General features: G+C 32.3%; 1 protein-coding gene and 2 long non-coding RNA genes across 3 annotated transcripts; all 3 read left to right on the plus strand.

Annotated features, from left to right (window-relative positions):
* The first annotated feature begins 713 nt into the window (after window positions 1-713).
* LOC113741774 (uncharacterized) lies at window positions 714-1439 on the plus strand. The gene is made up of 2 exons (XR_003460727.2): window positions 714-840; window positions 1130-1439. It is a non-coding gene; the product is annotated as an uncharacterized lncRNA (long non-coding RNA).
* A 5994-nt stretch (window positions 1440-7433) lies between these two features.
* LOC113741705 (uncharacterized) lies at window positions 7434-8182 on the plus strand. Its single transcript, XR_003460700.2, has 2 exons — window positions 7434-7536; window positions 7876-8182. It is a non-coding gene; the product is annotated as an uncharacterized lncRNA (long non-coding RNA).
* A 2839-nt stretch (window positions 8183-11021) lies between these two features.
* LOC113740678 (uncharacterized) lies at window positions 11022-11603 on the plus strand. Its single transcript, XM_072046426.1, has one exon. It carries the CDS (start codon window positions 11022-11024, stop codon window positions 11601-11603), a length of 582 nt encoding a protein of 193 aa, XP_071902527.1.
* Window positions 11604-14806: the final 3203 nt, after the last annotated feature.

The following is a 14806-nucleotide window of genomic DNA, read 5'->3' on the forward strand; positions in this document are numbered from 1 at the left end:
ATGCTCGAATTGATGGTTTAACTTGTAGCAATTTTTGATGTAGGTAAATTGAAAACTCACTAAATATAACAACAAAATTAGGATGAATAAAGTTGGTCAACATATACTCCCTCTATCCCATAAAGATAAACTCACTTTGCTTTTGTGTATGTCCCAAATTATAGACTTATTTCCTTCTTTAAAGAATAGTTAATTTGTTATTTTACTAATATACCCATACAAATTTTTGAATACATATTAGTTGCCTTCTACTGGGTTCAAATTGAAAAGTTTGATTGTTTGGCAATTTTATTTTTGTTATTTATTTTAGTCAAACATGTAACATTCATTTGATTGACTCTTGTATTGAAAAACTAAAGTACCTTAAGTTCCAAGAATAATTTAGTAATATGTACCTCTTACTTTGAATGAATGATCTAATATTAACAAGGGGTATTTGAGGAAAGTACGAATAAAAAATAATTATTATAACTACATTAGCTAAATTTCTTAATTTATGTGAAAAAAGAAAGAGGTCTATCTTTACAGGACGGAGGCAGTAATTAATGCATATAAAGTAATCCCAACAAACTTTACGAGTTATCTCAAACTTCTATCCTAGGATAGGATGGATGAATGTAGTTGGGGGTTGAATTGATTTATTTTGTTAATATCTCATTTCCATTTCATCTTTAAGAAGACATCATTAAAAAGAACACACCACTCTATGGCCTGTATAAAGGATCCACAAGACACAGTTTCAAGTACCCAACACTTGCATTTGCACCCATCAGTCTTGCAACATGTCAAAAGTTCTTCTCCTCTGCTGCATTCTTTCGCTCCTCTTTGTCATGAATCTTGGTACTTTTTCCTTTTCACTCTCTTCTCTCAATCCTTGTTGTTATGAAAAAGAACAGATAAATGTACGCTGGATTGGCATATATGGCCATCTTAATTAGACTTGCTACACATTGCCTCTCTGACAGAAAACTAGACCAGTTTTAAGTTACATATATAAAACTGAAATTTTCGCATCGAAAAAACGAAATCAATGCATATGATTAAAAAGAAAAGCAAAAAGGGTTATTGGATTATGAGTTTTTGTGAACTTAGAATTAATACTAACCTAGAATTTTTCTCACATGTACAGCTGAAGAAGCCCCAAATGCAGGAGGGTTCGAGGATTCCAAAGTTACGCTGAAGAAGCCCCAAATGCAGGAGGGTTCGAGGATTCCAAAGTTACGCTAAAGCACCTTGGACTCAGATCAAGCGTAGCGCAATGTGTTAGAGATTGCCACGCGAGGTGGCCAAACTCCACAGCGAGTTGTCCCTTTTTACATGGCCATAGATGCGCCTGCCTGTGCTATGTCCCTTGACTCCCTTCTCTCTAATTATTATTATCAATGATAATTTCCGTAAGTGAGAAGGCCTATATAATATATATGTGACTTCTCGGTTTTTATACAGAAAGTATTATATGCTATGAAGGCTTTCTATGCATAATCTATATTCCAACAAACTTTACGAGTAATAATCTATATTCTTCGTTCCAAAAGTCAAAGATTAATCATCTAACTGGACCATCATTAATCCTAAAGGCATGAAGAACAATGACAAATTTTGAAGTTCTAAGATCTAATGGAAATTTGAGTATTAGCTATTCAAAATTTGTTACGTGATCAAAAAGAATGATGGAAAAGAGTTCATTAGATCAAATATGAGATCATTAATTTCCAAATTTCTTGAAATTTTTTAAACCCACATAATTTTAAACAAGACAGAAGATAATTCAAGGCACAAATAAGTTGAAAGGAAAAGACAAAGTGGGTGTGAAAAGGAAATAAGAAAGACGGCCAAAGGCCTGTAATTTGGAGCAAGTAAAACTTTCTTTATGGGATTAAAACCAGAGCACATATGCATAGAAATTAATAGTTGGCAAGGCCGCCGACTTGGACGTTATATATGAATCTTAGGTACATGGAAATGTAATCCGACTTAAAGAGTACACAGGCACTACAAAACCAATTTTGCATCTTGTCAATTAAACATTGAATAGTCAATAAAATAAAGATACAGAAATTTAAACAAATTCGGGGTCAAATATATCATGCCTGAAGGTGTGAATAAAAGGCTCATTCTTGTACCCAATGTCTAGCTTAGTTGGTAGGAATACTAGTACGTGATCATAAAATTCTTGATTTAACTTTTAAACTCATTTTTTAGAAAAGGTTTGGAATCTCCTCTTAAACTAAAAAAGAAAGAAAGAAAAAAAAATGCTAATCGTTTAGATTCTTGAAAGACACGAGATATTGGAGGAAAATTCACGGCATTCATGATTCATTTTTGAATTGCTGTTGATTGACAAAAAAAAAAAAAAAGATTCATTTTTGAGTTGTTGAGGCTTAAATTACTGAGTTCTAATATTTTCTTTGGGTTTCAAAATTGTTAAGACAATTAAACTCTATGGTTCAATAATCTCAGTTGTTTAATAAGATCAGCCGTCCCATCAACAACAATTGCGTGCCTTATAAAAACACAAGAAAAACAAATCATGCATTAGACTTTGTCTTTTCCCAAGTCAATTGGTTGTTCGAGGCATTATTGTATCAAACAACTAATTTCTTGATGGATTTCTCTTTACACAAAAAAAAAAAACCAAAAAAATCAATCAAGAATAAGGGCTGAAGTTTTTTATTCACATTCAATTAGGAATCTGTTCACCACATCTCAAGGCTGTCCAGTCCGTGAGTTCACATAGGACGTTAGATAATTTGGGTCATTAGTATTTACCTTCTGTGGGGAACTATACAGCGTTTGCGGCCTCTCCGACTGCCGGATAGATCAAATTAGCAGCGCACTTTCATCGATTTCATCCCTTATGGGACTTTCTCCCAAGGGCTATATATATGACAGCAGAGATAGAAAAATTACTAACTAGAATTTGTCAAAGCGAAGCCAAAGTGCTCGAGTATTGCAAGTATATAGTAGTACTAGTATTTTGTGATTTTCATGATTGGTAGTTTTTGTAATTTTGTATGGTCTGACAACTTAACAATTTTTTGCCTTGGCTTATGGATAGTGGAAAGAGCCAATGGAAGAACTATTGAACGATCAAGAAATTAGTGGTTTCTTTGTCATTTCAAAGCATTCCTCCAAAATCTTCAAGAATGGAGGGTGCTACTATCATTTTTTTGTCGAAGAGTAAATCATGGCATTGTGCTGGATCAGCTGAAAAATCCCAGCAATATCATGATGAGTACAAAACAAGGTATAAGATTGCCCCTAAAGGTTGTTTTTCAGTGTATATTCAAATGGTATATGTTGGCGCTGCGAAACAAAGATTTGGTATCCACTGTTGAAGATGCTGAATTGGAATATGCATATAGCAATGAAGGCCCTCTTTTGCTTCCATGTGATATTGATCTTTTTTACAAAGTTTTGGCTGAGATGGATAGCGGGAAAGAGGCCATGGTTGATGATTCTGATTCATCAGCCGGTGGTGGATTTGCATATGGCTCCCGCAGTCCTTTTAGTCCATACGAACTTCTCACTCCCTCCAGATTGCGGAACATCAATTAGTGCTTCTCATTGCCTTTTCTGAGTTATTCTGCCGTGTAGGTGTAGGAATAATGTCTTATTTTAGGCTTTCTCAATAAGTATGGAGTATTGGAATGTGACAAAATGAAACATGAAGGGTTGAATGCCGTGAAAATTGATTACTCAAGTGTTGATTAAACCTTATCTGCGTGCATGTGTCCAAACTAGGGCTATTTTGAAGTGATTTCGAGGAAGATATGTTCTCAGGAAAATAGACATACAGTATCTCTCTTCTTGTCTGAAATTTTTAACTGGATTATGAGTTGTGATAATTGTCTAAAAAGCTTTATTTAGTCATATAAAGTTTGACAAATATCGCCAAATTCATAATCTCACTCAAACTTTTGGGATTTTGGTTTTCACAAAGAAAACCAGAAAAGATTTTTCTCTTTTTAATTAGATAATTTGCTCCTCACTTTGTCAACAGAAGTACATAATACATGTATAAGTCGACTTAGTGATTCTGCCTTGAATGATTGGAACTCCCAAATAACACCCAATATTTTATTCATCCAGGGAAATTGAGTACATCGACTAAACTTTCTGGCAGTGGATCTACTAATATTAGGGTGAGGCATACAACTTAGAATTTTCCAAATTAATTTTCTGGGCTGATGTCCCATAGAAAATCTCCATATAGGTTTGCCCTTTCCCCGGTTCCCACATCGTTCGTGTTAGGTGTGTGTGAGTGGTACTTAAGGTCCTCAAGTATACTCAGAACTTAGAAGTCAGCAATTGTCTTTTAGGTATTCTTGTGGAGTTACCTTAGGTAACCGTTTGTGTATTTCTGACAAAAATGGTAGAAAAAAAAAAGATACAGTATGTCTCATAATCTTTGTAAAGTTGCAACATCCTTGCATTTCAATTTGATGAGCTACAAAGCCTTTAGATTTAGGTTAATCAAGAATCAAACTAGAAGGCTTATACATGAGAATTAGGTATGTCAATTGATAGGAGCTTTTCCAGATGCAACCCAGATCTAATGTACTTGGATAGAGTTTGAATTTAATTTCTTAAATACAGATCCTATCAAGACCCAGACCATAAAAAAGTTATGGATTTGGATAAAGTCTGATTTTGTGTGATTCATATCCAAATCCAAATACATACCAGGCCCAATCTAAACCCATGTATATATAATTAAATTATGAATATATAGTAGTAAATTTATAAAATATTCTAATATTTTATAGCCATTGGATCGAATACAATAAGATTTCATGATTGTTTTCTTTTTTCAAACAAATCCTAGTTATCATTGTAATTAGTACAAACTTTTTTATAAAAAGGAGACAAAGTAAAGGCAAATAAATGAAAGATTGGACTTAGATATAGTTGAAATTTAAAAAATAAATCGAAGTAGTTAATAATAATTATTTTTTGAGTACATAATATTGCATCCAACTTCTTGAATATTTATTTTATTATTTAAAAATAAAAATTGGATGGTGTTTATATTTTTTAAAATCTATATATTTTTACTTTAGTATATTTAGAAAAATACAGCGAATACCCATTGGGTATCCAGATCCATAAGAGTCTAGATTTGGACTTATTTTTTCAGACCCATAAGGGTTTGGATCTAGATCTGAGTTTAACTAAATTTAATGGGTCTGAATCTAGATCAAAGGGATGTAATCTGAGCCCTACCCATTAATATGCCTAATGAGTTTAATGGACTTATTTTTTCAGACCCATAAGGATCTGGGTCTGGATCTAAATTTAACTAAATTTAATGGATTTGGATCTAGATCAAAGGGATACAATCCAGATTCTACCCATTGATATGACTAATGAGAATAATATATCTTAGTATAAATTTCGTTAGACACGATACAAAACATTACAGATAGTTGAGCTAATTATACCTCCAGTAAATTTTTTCTATTGCTTTTTTTTTTTGGATAATGTTATTTACACCCCATCATGTTATCTGCACTTCCACTACCCCATTTTCATCTTGATGAGACTATATTACTACTATTTTAATTTCTTTTCCTACCATATCTTGTGTTCACATGTAAGGAAGTTGGGTACAATTGTTGTACGTGTCCAAAAGGTAAAAAAAAAAATTAACTTTTGCTTCTTTTTTTCTACATCTGCATAATTATTTGTTTAATTTTATTTCATATTTTTATTTTAATTTCAATTTTACAGATTTTTGATGAGCACAATTGAGGTTTCATTGCATCATCTGGTGACTAGATGCTATTATGCTTTTGTTGGAATATAGTAGAAAGGTTCATTCCTTCTATGGTGGTTATATGAGCTATTCTTAGTAGGTTTTTCGAAGTATTAATGTCCTAATTTATGAGACATTATAGTTACATTCAGGTTTTGCTCATCTTTGATTAGGGGTGACAATTCTTGACACGACTCCAAAATACGATTCGAATCTAATATGAATTAGCGAGTATGGGTTTACTCATCACGAGTTCGGGTCAAATTCAGATCAAATCCGAATGTCCCACTAAGAAAATAGGTCCAATTCAGGTCAACTCACTGGTTGACCTATTTGACCTGTTTAATATATAATTTTATAATCTAATTAATAAATTAGAGGCATAAAGTAAATAAAAAAACTAACTAAGGCTATAAATTAGTATTATAAGAATGGAATCATGAATATTATGTGAAAATAAGGTATTTTATTTGTGAAAGTGTCGTAATTTTGTTTTTGTTCATAATTTTTTTGTACAAAAAGAAAAATAAAAAATTACAACGAGATTGGGTTGTAATTTTATATATTCTTATGGAAACTCCATTATAAAAAAAAATCCACCATACTACCAAGCTGAGAAGGTTAAAAAAAGTATTAAACAAATAGGTTATTCAAGTCAAGTTCGGATAACCCACAAATTAACGAGTCATGTGGTCAAAAAAATTGACCCATTTAAATTTTTGGGTCGGATTTGGGTGGACGTGTTGGTTAGAATACCTCAGTCTCAATCCGACCTGCAAACCCACGGCCCGACCTGCCACCCCTATCTTTGATGCTTGGGATTTTATTTATTTATTTATTTATTTTGGGCTTGAAGTTTAGAATCTATTCATATTACATTGTTAGATTGATCTTTGGCATCTTATAATTTCGTGAAATTTTGTAGAAAAATACATAATACATATAAGTGACAATTTTAAATTAGTCATTTTAATGTGTAATGGAATAATTAATTTGTTTTAGAATGTAAGAGAAAATCTAGTAAAGTTAACTCATAGACAACGAAATAAAATTAGAGAGGAGGTAATATTGCCTCCTCAAAATAAAAATGGAATAATAGAAGGACAAATAACATTACTTTTTTTTGACATAGATTAGTACCTATCTTTAACAAAATCTTTGTTTCAATCCGGCCCAACTCCTCATGTCTTGTTGGCTTGGTGGATTGGGTCTGACCTAATCAGGAATCTTTCAACTGATGCCAATCCTAATAACTCATAAACTTTGTGATTAAACTCTAATAACTTTCAAGTTTCACATAGCATTAATTGTTTGAGCTCAAGCTTTAAAGTTTAAATTCAATCGTCACCGGGGTCAAGATGACCTTTAACGAAGAAGCTTGCAAGTTCTCGGTTCATTTACAATTACACCCCTAACATAAACTAAATAATAGAAAAGGGAAGACGATTAATCCCAGTACATTTGGTTGACCCATAATTAATGCATATTGTGAAAAGCCTAACAAACTTTATGAGTTATCCCAAATTTTAACAGAGAATAGATTAATGCAATAAGTGTCCAATTAATGAATTCTAAGAGACGCCTAAAGATCTCATTTCCATTTTGTGTTTTGTGGAAATGATCATTGAATGAAACACACCACTACTTGGCCTATATAAAGGATACACAAGAACAAGTTTGAGCAGCCAACACTCGTATTTGCACCCATCTTTCCTCCAAAATGTCAAAAATTCTCATCTTCTGTTGCATTCTCTCCCTTCTCTTTGTCATCAATTTGGGTACTTTTTCTTTTCACTCTACCCTCTCAATCCTTGTTATGATAAGAAAAATATGCACCATAGTGAAAAAGAACGAATAGTTATTCTGTGAATTAGCATATATTTAGCCATCTTAGACTTGTTACGTATTACCTTTTTGACAAATATATGTATACACACACACACACACACCAGTTTAAGTTACATAAAATTGACATTTTCTTATTGAAAAAATGAAACCAATTTCATCATGTAAAAAAAAAAAAGAAAAAGAAAACAGGGTTATTTTATTATACATTTAGTTAATTTTGTAGACTTAGAATTAATACTAACCTAAAATCTTTCTCACACTTTTTGCAGCCGAAGTGCCAAATGCAGGAGGTTTTGGGGATTCGAAAACTAGAAGAGTGATTCTGGGAAAGAGATCAAATAGAATATTGTGTATTAGAGATTGCAGCAGACTGTATCCAAACTCCACAGCCAATTGTTTCAGGTTACGCTTTGGAAAATGCCTCTGCTATTGCTATGTACCGGACAGCCCTTCTTCTCCTCACTAATTTATCCATGTTAATGTGTCTGAATGAGGGCCTATATGTAACATCCCAGCTTTAATATATATATATATATATCAGCAATTCAAGGTTTATTGGATTATATTATGGGTTAATTCTACTTTGTCCCCCCAAACTTTGGCTGATAACCCACTTCAGTCCCTCAACTTCAAAATGGGACATTTAAGTCCTTAAACTTGTAAATACCTCCCAATTAAGGAAAATTGTTGACAGAATCCTGAATGCCGTTGGTGATCGAAATGTCTCATTTTATAAGTTTAGAGATTTAAGTGTCCCATTTTATAAGTTTAGGGATTTAAGTGTCCCAATATATAAGTTTAGGGACTTAAGTGTCCAATTTTGAAGTTTAGGGACTAAAGTGGGTTATTGTCCAAAGTTTGGGGGGACAAAGTGGAATTAACCCTTATAATATTGAAACATTTTTATGCTTTTAGTGCTTTGAATTTGTTGTCAAGAAAGCTTTATGTGAACAACATAAAACATCTCTTTTCCATTTAATAAATTTTTTGTTTAAAAAAAAGTAGCAAAGCAGCGAAGATATATAGTACAAAAACCAGCAATTTTGAAGAAATCTTGTTTATTATAAGAATAAATGCAAACTAATTACCTCACAAATTGAATGAAGATTGTTACGAACAGAACCAAGAAATTATTATAGTCTATTGATCAGATGTAATTATAACGTAAAATAAATAAGTAGCAAAAGAAGAACAATATTGTGAATACCCATAACCTTTGTGAGAAAATCTTACATTTGGAAAAAGTTTTTTTTTTTTTTTTTTGAATCTAGAAAACATGCAGTCCAACTAACTATCTAACACAAATTCAATAAAGAAAATGATGTTATAGACAGAACACAAACATTACATCCTAGTGTTAAGCAGACTCATATCACTCTATTTCTTGTTCATTTTGGATGGAAGAGCTAATGCCTCTTTTACAACTTTTAATGCGTTCCTCTTTTACAACTCTCAGTTAATGCAACTATTTAGTGCCAGTAACTAACCTGCAGCTGAAAATAAATAACCGTGGCTTTATAATCATATTTCCAGTTAACATTTTCTTTTTAATGCATGCGTTTCAACTAATTCTCAGAGTTTTGGTGACAATTAATGCTTCCAGCTGGTTTACCTGTATTATGATGTGCTCTAATAAGTGTTGAAGTGTGTAAAAGAATTTTTATGGGGCTGTACCAAATACTTTTGATCAATCCATATTAGTACTTCTTTTTTCCAAAAATTGCATTAATTGTAGTAATATAATCCCAGAGAGTACATGAAGAACGATGACGAATTCAAATTCCAGGATCAACTGGAAACTTTAGTTTAAGCTACTGTAATTTGCTTTCTCCACAAGAATGATGTAAATTGACGAATTATCAGACAAAATTATGAGACCTTAGGCGGACGAATCAAGTTGTTAACATATGCAAAGCAAAAGCCCTTGTCAAAGGTCAAAGGCACCAATGCTGATGATTCAACATCGTGGACATGGGTACTGAAGACTAAGAGTGCAATAAAACCTGAACCAGGTAAAAAATTAGCTTTGTTATCTTTCGTTAATTAAAAATGGTCAACAACATTAAAACAAGGAAATTTAGTCGATTTTGGGGCCAAAATGAATCACCCTGAAGGCATTGTATTGCTTCTAATGCACGCATATTTATTGCTTGTATTCACTATTAATTGATTGGAATTAAGGTCAATCGTCTGGATACAGCGGAGGACCATTCACCACCTTCACGATTCATGTTTTAAACGGTTGACAGCCTTAATGATTTGGCTATATATAATCTTTTTTGGCTTTCAAAATAGACAAAAAGTGCTAAGCTCTTCTTCATTAATTATTCAGGATGATTATCAGTCCCATCAACAACAATGTGTACCTTTTAAAAAGTACAAGAAAAACAAATCACGCAACTTAATTATTTAGACTAATCTTTTCCCAAGTCAATTGGTGGTTCGAGGCATTATTGTCTCAAACAACTAATTTCTTGATGGATTTCTCTTTTGCACAACAAGAATAATAGAGTCAAGAAAAAGGGCTCAAATTTTTTTATGGACAAATTACACTTTACCCCCTGTTATTTAGTGTTTATTTACATAACCTCCCCATAGTTTCAAACATTATACATATCTCCCTCATAATTTGGATTAAAATGTCAAAGTAACGGAATTTGCAATCCATAATGAAGTCGACTAAAATGTCAAAAATACCCCTATATAAAGTTAAAAATTATTTATTAACCACATGGGGATTATGTATATATATTGAAAACTATAAGGAAGTTATATAGTAAAGCATTAAACTATAAGGGGGTTATATGGTAAAATACAAAATTATATGGAGTTAGAGTTTCATGCATATTATGTTTATATATTTTGGTCACTTCAACCGCATTAGTTTTTAATTAAGGGTAATTTTGACATTTTTATAGATTCCCTTATAAATGATTATTTTCATCAATTTGATACTTTAATCCAAATTATGAAGGGGTTATATATAGTTTTTAAAACTATAGGGGGTTGTGTTCAAATTAGCTATACCACAGAGGGGTAAAGTGTAATTTGTCCCTTTTTCATTCACATTCGATTAGATATCTGCCCACTACATCAAGGCTGTCCTAGGTCCATGAGTTGGTTGACATTGGACGTTGTATAGTTTGGTTCACTAGTATTTATATTTGGTGCGGAAACCATACCACGTAGTTGCCTATTCTTTTTACAAATTGCCCCAGTTAGCAACTTAACAACTGCACCTCATCAATTTCGTCCCTCATGACAGCAAACGTAGAGAAATTATATATAAGAATTTGTTGAAGCAAAGCCAAAGAACTCGAGTATTGTAAGTATAACGATAGAGTAGTACTAGTATTTTGTTATATTCGTGGTTTGTATCTTTTGCTTTTGCCTGTAGCTGTTGGACGGACAAATAATGGATACTGGAAAGAGCAAATGGAAGAACAATTCAATGATCAAGAAATTGGTGGTTTCTTTATCATTTCAAAGCATTCAGGCAAAACCTTCAAGAATGGAGGGTGCTGCTATCATTTCTTTGTCGAAGAGTAAATCATGGCATTGTACTGGGGCAGCTGAAAAATCTCAACAAAATCATGATGATCAGTACAGAACAAGGTATAAAGTTGCTCCTAAAGGTTGTTTTTCAGTGTATGTTGGTCCTGAGAAACAAAGGTTTGTGATCAAGGCAGAATGTGCTAATCATCCATTGTTCAAGATGCTGCTTGACGATGCTGCATTGGAGTATGGGTATAGCAATGAAGGCCCTCTTTTGCTTCCATGTGATGTTGATCTTTTTTACAAAGTCCTGGCTGAGATGGATTGTGGCGAGGAGGCCACGGTTGATGATTCTGATTCATCAGCTGGTGGTGGATTTGCATGTGGCTCCTGCAGTCCTTTCACTCCGGCACGGCGTCTTCGAAACGGCACCATCTCTAAAGTTTATAGTCCATATGGACTTCTCACTCCACCCCGGTTGCTGAAGATGAATCACTTCTGAATCGAACAAATGTATAGATTCTAATTATTGCTTTGTCTAAGAGTTTTTTTTTTTTTTTTGTCGTCTAAGTTATTCTGCCATATAGATTTCTTCCTATGCCTCATTTCAGGCTATCCTAATAAGTATGGGATACTGAGATTTGATAAGATCAATGTGAATGGTTGAATACCAAGAAAATTGAGAACTCAACTACTGAAACGCCGCATCTGCGTGCATGCGTCTAAACTCAACTATTTGGAAGTAATTTCTTGAATTGCACGTTCTTAAAAAATAGACGTTCAAAGAAAAATATCTTTCTTTTTGTGTGAAATTGAGGTATAACAAATACTGCTGAGTTCATCATTTCATCAAACCTTTGGCTTTTTGGTTTCAAAAAGAAAGCAAGAAGCGGTTTGTGCATTTTTATTTTCTTTTACAACTTTATGAAAGAGGACTTACATTATCAGAAAGTTTAAAGTAATTGCATTGTTATCTCACACTAAAGGCATATATAGATACTAGACATCATACACGTAACATCATAGATCATAGATACTCAACATCACGAGGACAGACTAAAGATAGTTGGGATTTTCCTGTCATGTAGTCTGTATATTCCGATCTATCATGTATGAGTAGCGGTCAAACTCTTTTGTCAGTTTAGTGAAAAATTCTTTCCCACTAAAAAATCATTTGGTTCTCTGCATATCGTGTTTGATTAAGTAGATAAATGCACATCTCACACAATTAATACTTCATATTATACACTTAGCTTGATGCTGCATGATGTGATTTGACCAGTTAGAAAAGCAGATTTGATTAAATATGGTATCAAGAATTATCATAGACCTCATATATTCTTTGAATACCAGATGATATAATTTTGCTAAATCATGTGATGAACAGCCCTATAATCTGCCTTGATCAATTGTATTCAGTTATTAACCTTTGATATAGTAGCCCAGCATTACTTAATTCCTAGTACGGAATACAAATACTTAGTTTCAACTCAAGTTTTTTTTAAACATTTTGACCAATCCTTCAAAAAAATAAAAAAACATTTTGACCAATCGGCCGTTGATAAATGTTTTCAGGTGACTTAAATGGATATGATCTCTCATGCTAGGAATCACTTTCATATCAGTTAATGTAAGAGGAAGGAAATTCATGCTGCTTTTGCCAAAAGCATCCTGTCTAGCCATTATATAACATGGCCTTTTAAGTGCTGTAAGTATGGCCTTTTTTTTGACAAAAAAAAAAAAAAAAAAAAAAAAGTATGGACGAAAGGGAAGCATAGCAAGTCCAGCGAGATCTGAGAAGTGAGGAAATATAAGTAGCCTATATATTGTCTCGCAAATGACTAAAGGATTCCATACCTGACAAAATTACTAAGCCATTTCACTCCTGTGTAAAATGGCAAGGACTTGTCTCAAAACCCAATTTAACTAGTAGGAATGTTGGCTAGTAGATCATGATGTCCGTGGTTCGATTCTCAGGACTTCCTTTCTCCCTTCTCTTTTTTGTAAGGTTTGGAGTCTCTTGCTGATTAAAAAAAAAAAAAAAGAAAGAAAAATGACAAGAACTTCCCATGCAATCTATTAGGAGTAACTTCGCTTTGCTAACTCACATACATTTTCTACGTCTCAAAAATGGGATAATTTAGCAATTGCATATGAAACAAATTAGTCTAAATTTCGATAGGATGTTCCAATTATTACAAACATAGAACAGAAAAAGGGTAATTTTTAGTCAAAGATTTACTCTTAAATATTTTAATGAAATTCCCTTATTTGGTATGCTTATACTTAGAACGATTTTTAAAATTATTTTTTCATTCTTTTGCCTTCTTATTCCTTCTTATTGTTTCTAGTTTCTATTGTAACCAAATATCGAACTAGTAATTTTTTTGACGAGTTAATTTTATATGTAATCTAATATTTTTGTTGATCTTTGTTTTCTATTTTTTGGTACTAAAATTAACAATAAATAAAAAAAAAGGTCCAAAATCACTACTAAATTATGATAATTCCACTACTCGAAAAATTCATAAAGTCTAAATGAATTATTTTAACATTTTTTTTCTATCTTATAAATCTAAATCCATAATAAAGTACCATCAAAAGTATTCTATCACAGTGATAAAATTATTATTGTAGTTGTTTATCAAATAGTAGGTATGGACATGAAAATTTTGGCATATTTTCCTTATAATTATACTAGATAATCTTATAATTGTATAGAAAAATAAATTAAAACTCATTATGTAAGGGCATTTTTTGGTATTTATTTAAAAAATTAACCAAGTCAATATCATTTTAAAGTTTTGTTACTAAAACCATCAAATCAACAGAGGTAAGTGTAAATTTTTAAATCTCAGGGGAGCTCAGTGAAATTGTCAGAAACCTCAGGGGAGGTTTCTGAAATTATCCCATAATAAGTCTTCCAAGTATAATATTTTTATATGCAATTTACCAGTTGTACGACTTGTAAAACTTGTTGAGCAATAAAGAATGGTAATGGAAGAATGAAAGATTAGTTGAGATTGTTTCGGGATAATAAAGCTATCTAATGTGGGTAAATGAAAAAAAATTATAATGGTTTAAGGAGTTTTTTGCATTCTGAAAGGTGCTTTTAGATGTCATTACATGATAAAGAAGGTTTTAGTTTATTATTCGAGTTCTGGTTTTAGTAAATAACAACTATGATACTAATCATTAATTGTATAAAACAGGATATTACCTATGGTTGCACATGACATTGTAGTTCACTACAATGGGAAAAGAATCAGGATTCCTAATGTCGATCTTGATAAGCATTCTTGTATAGAATTGTTGAATGATGTTTGTAAGAAAACACTTCATGAATTACCTGAAAATCTTAATTATTTGCTGCATATGAGGTGTGGGACTCCAAGTGTTGCAACGATGAATGCCAATACTAACAAGGCAGTTACCGGAAAGGTTTAAACTGCATGAAAATGAGCTAGTAATCAACTTGTTTGTAGACCATATGGATGTAATTCCTTGTAATATGTTTGAATTGAACAACATAACAACTTTTGGTGGGTATTCAATAAACTTGAAGTGCATGACTTTGTTATTTATTATATTTAAGACTTGTTTTAGTTTATTTAGTTTATAGTGCTTTGTACATCTAGAATCTTTGATTTTGAAACATGGCAAATAAATTCCTACTAAATATTGCAGATGTATCTAAATCCACCA

The sequence above is a fragment of the Coffea arabica genome, chromosome 4e, assembly GCF_036785885.1.
Source record: "Coffea arabica cultivar ET-39 chromosome 4e, Coffea Arabica ET-39 HiFi, whole genome shotgun sequence".
NCBI classification, from domain to species: domain Eukaryota; kingdom Viridiplantae; phylum Streptophyta; class Magnoliopsida; order Gentianales; family Rubiaceae; genus Coffea; species Coffea arabica.

Bases quoted from the DNA above. Each gene is read 5' to 3' on its own strand.
- LOC113740678 (XM_072046426.1), top strand. From the start codon at position 11,022: ATGGATACTGGAAAGAGCAAATGGAAGAACAATTCAATGATCAAGAAA.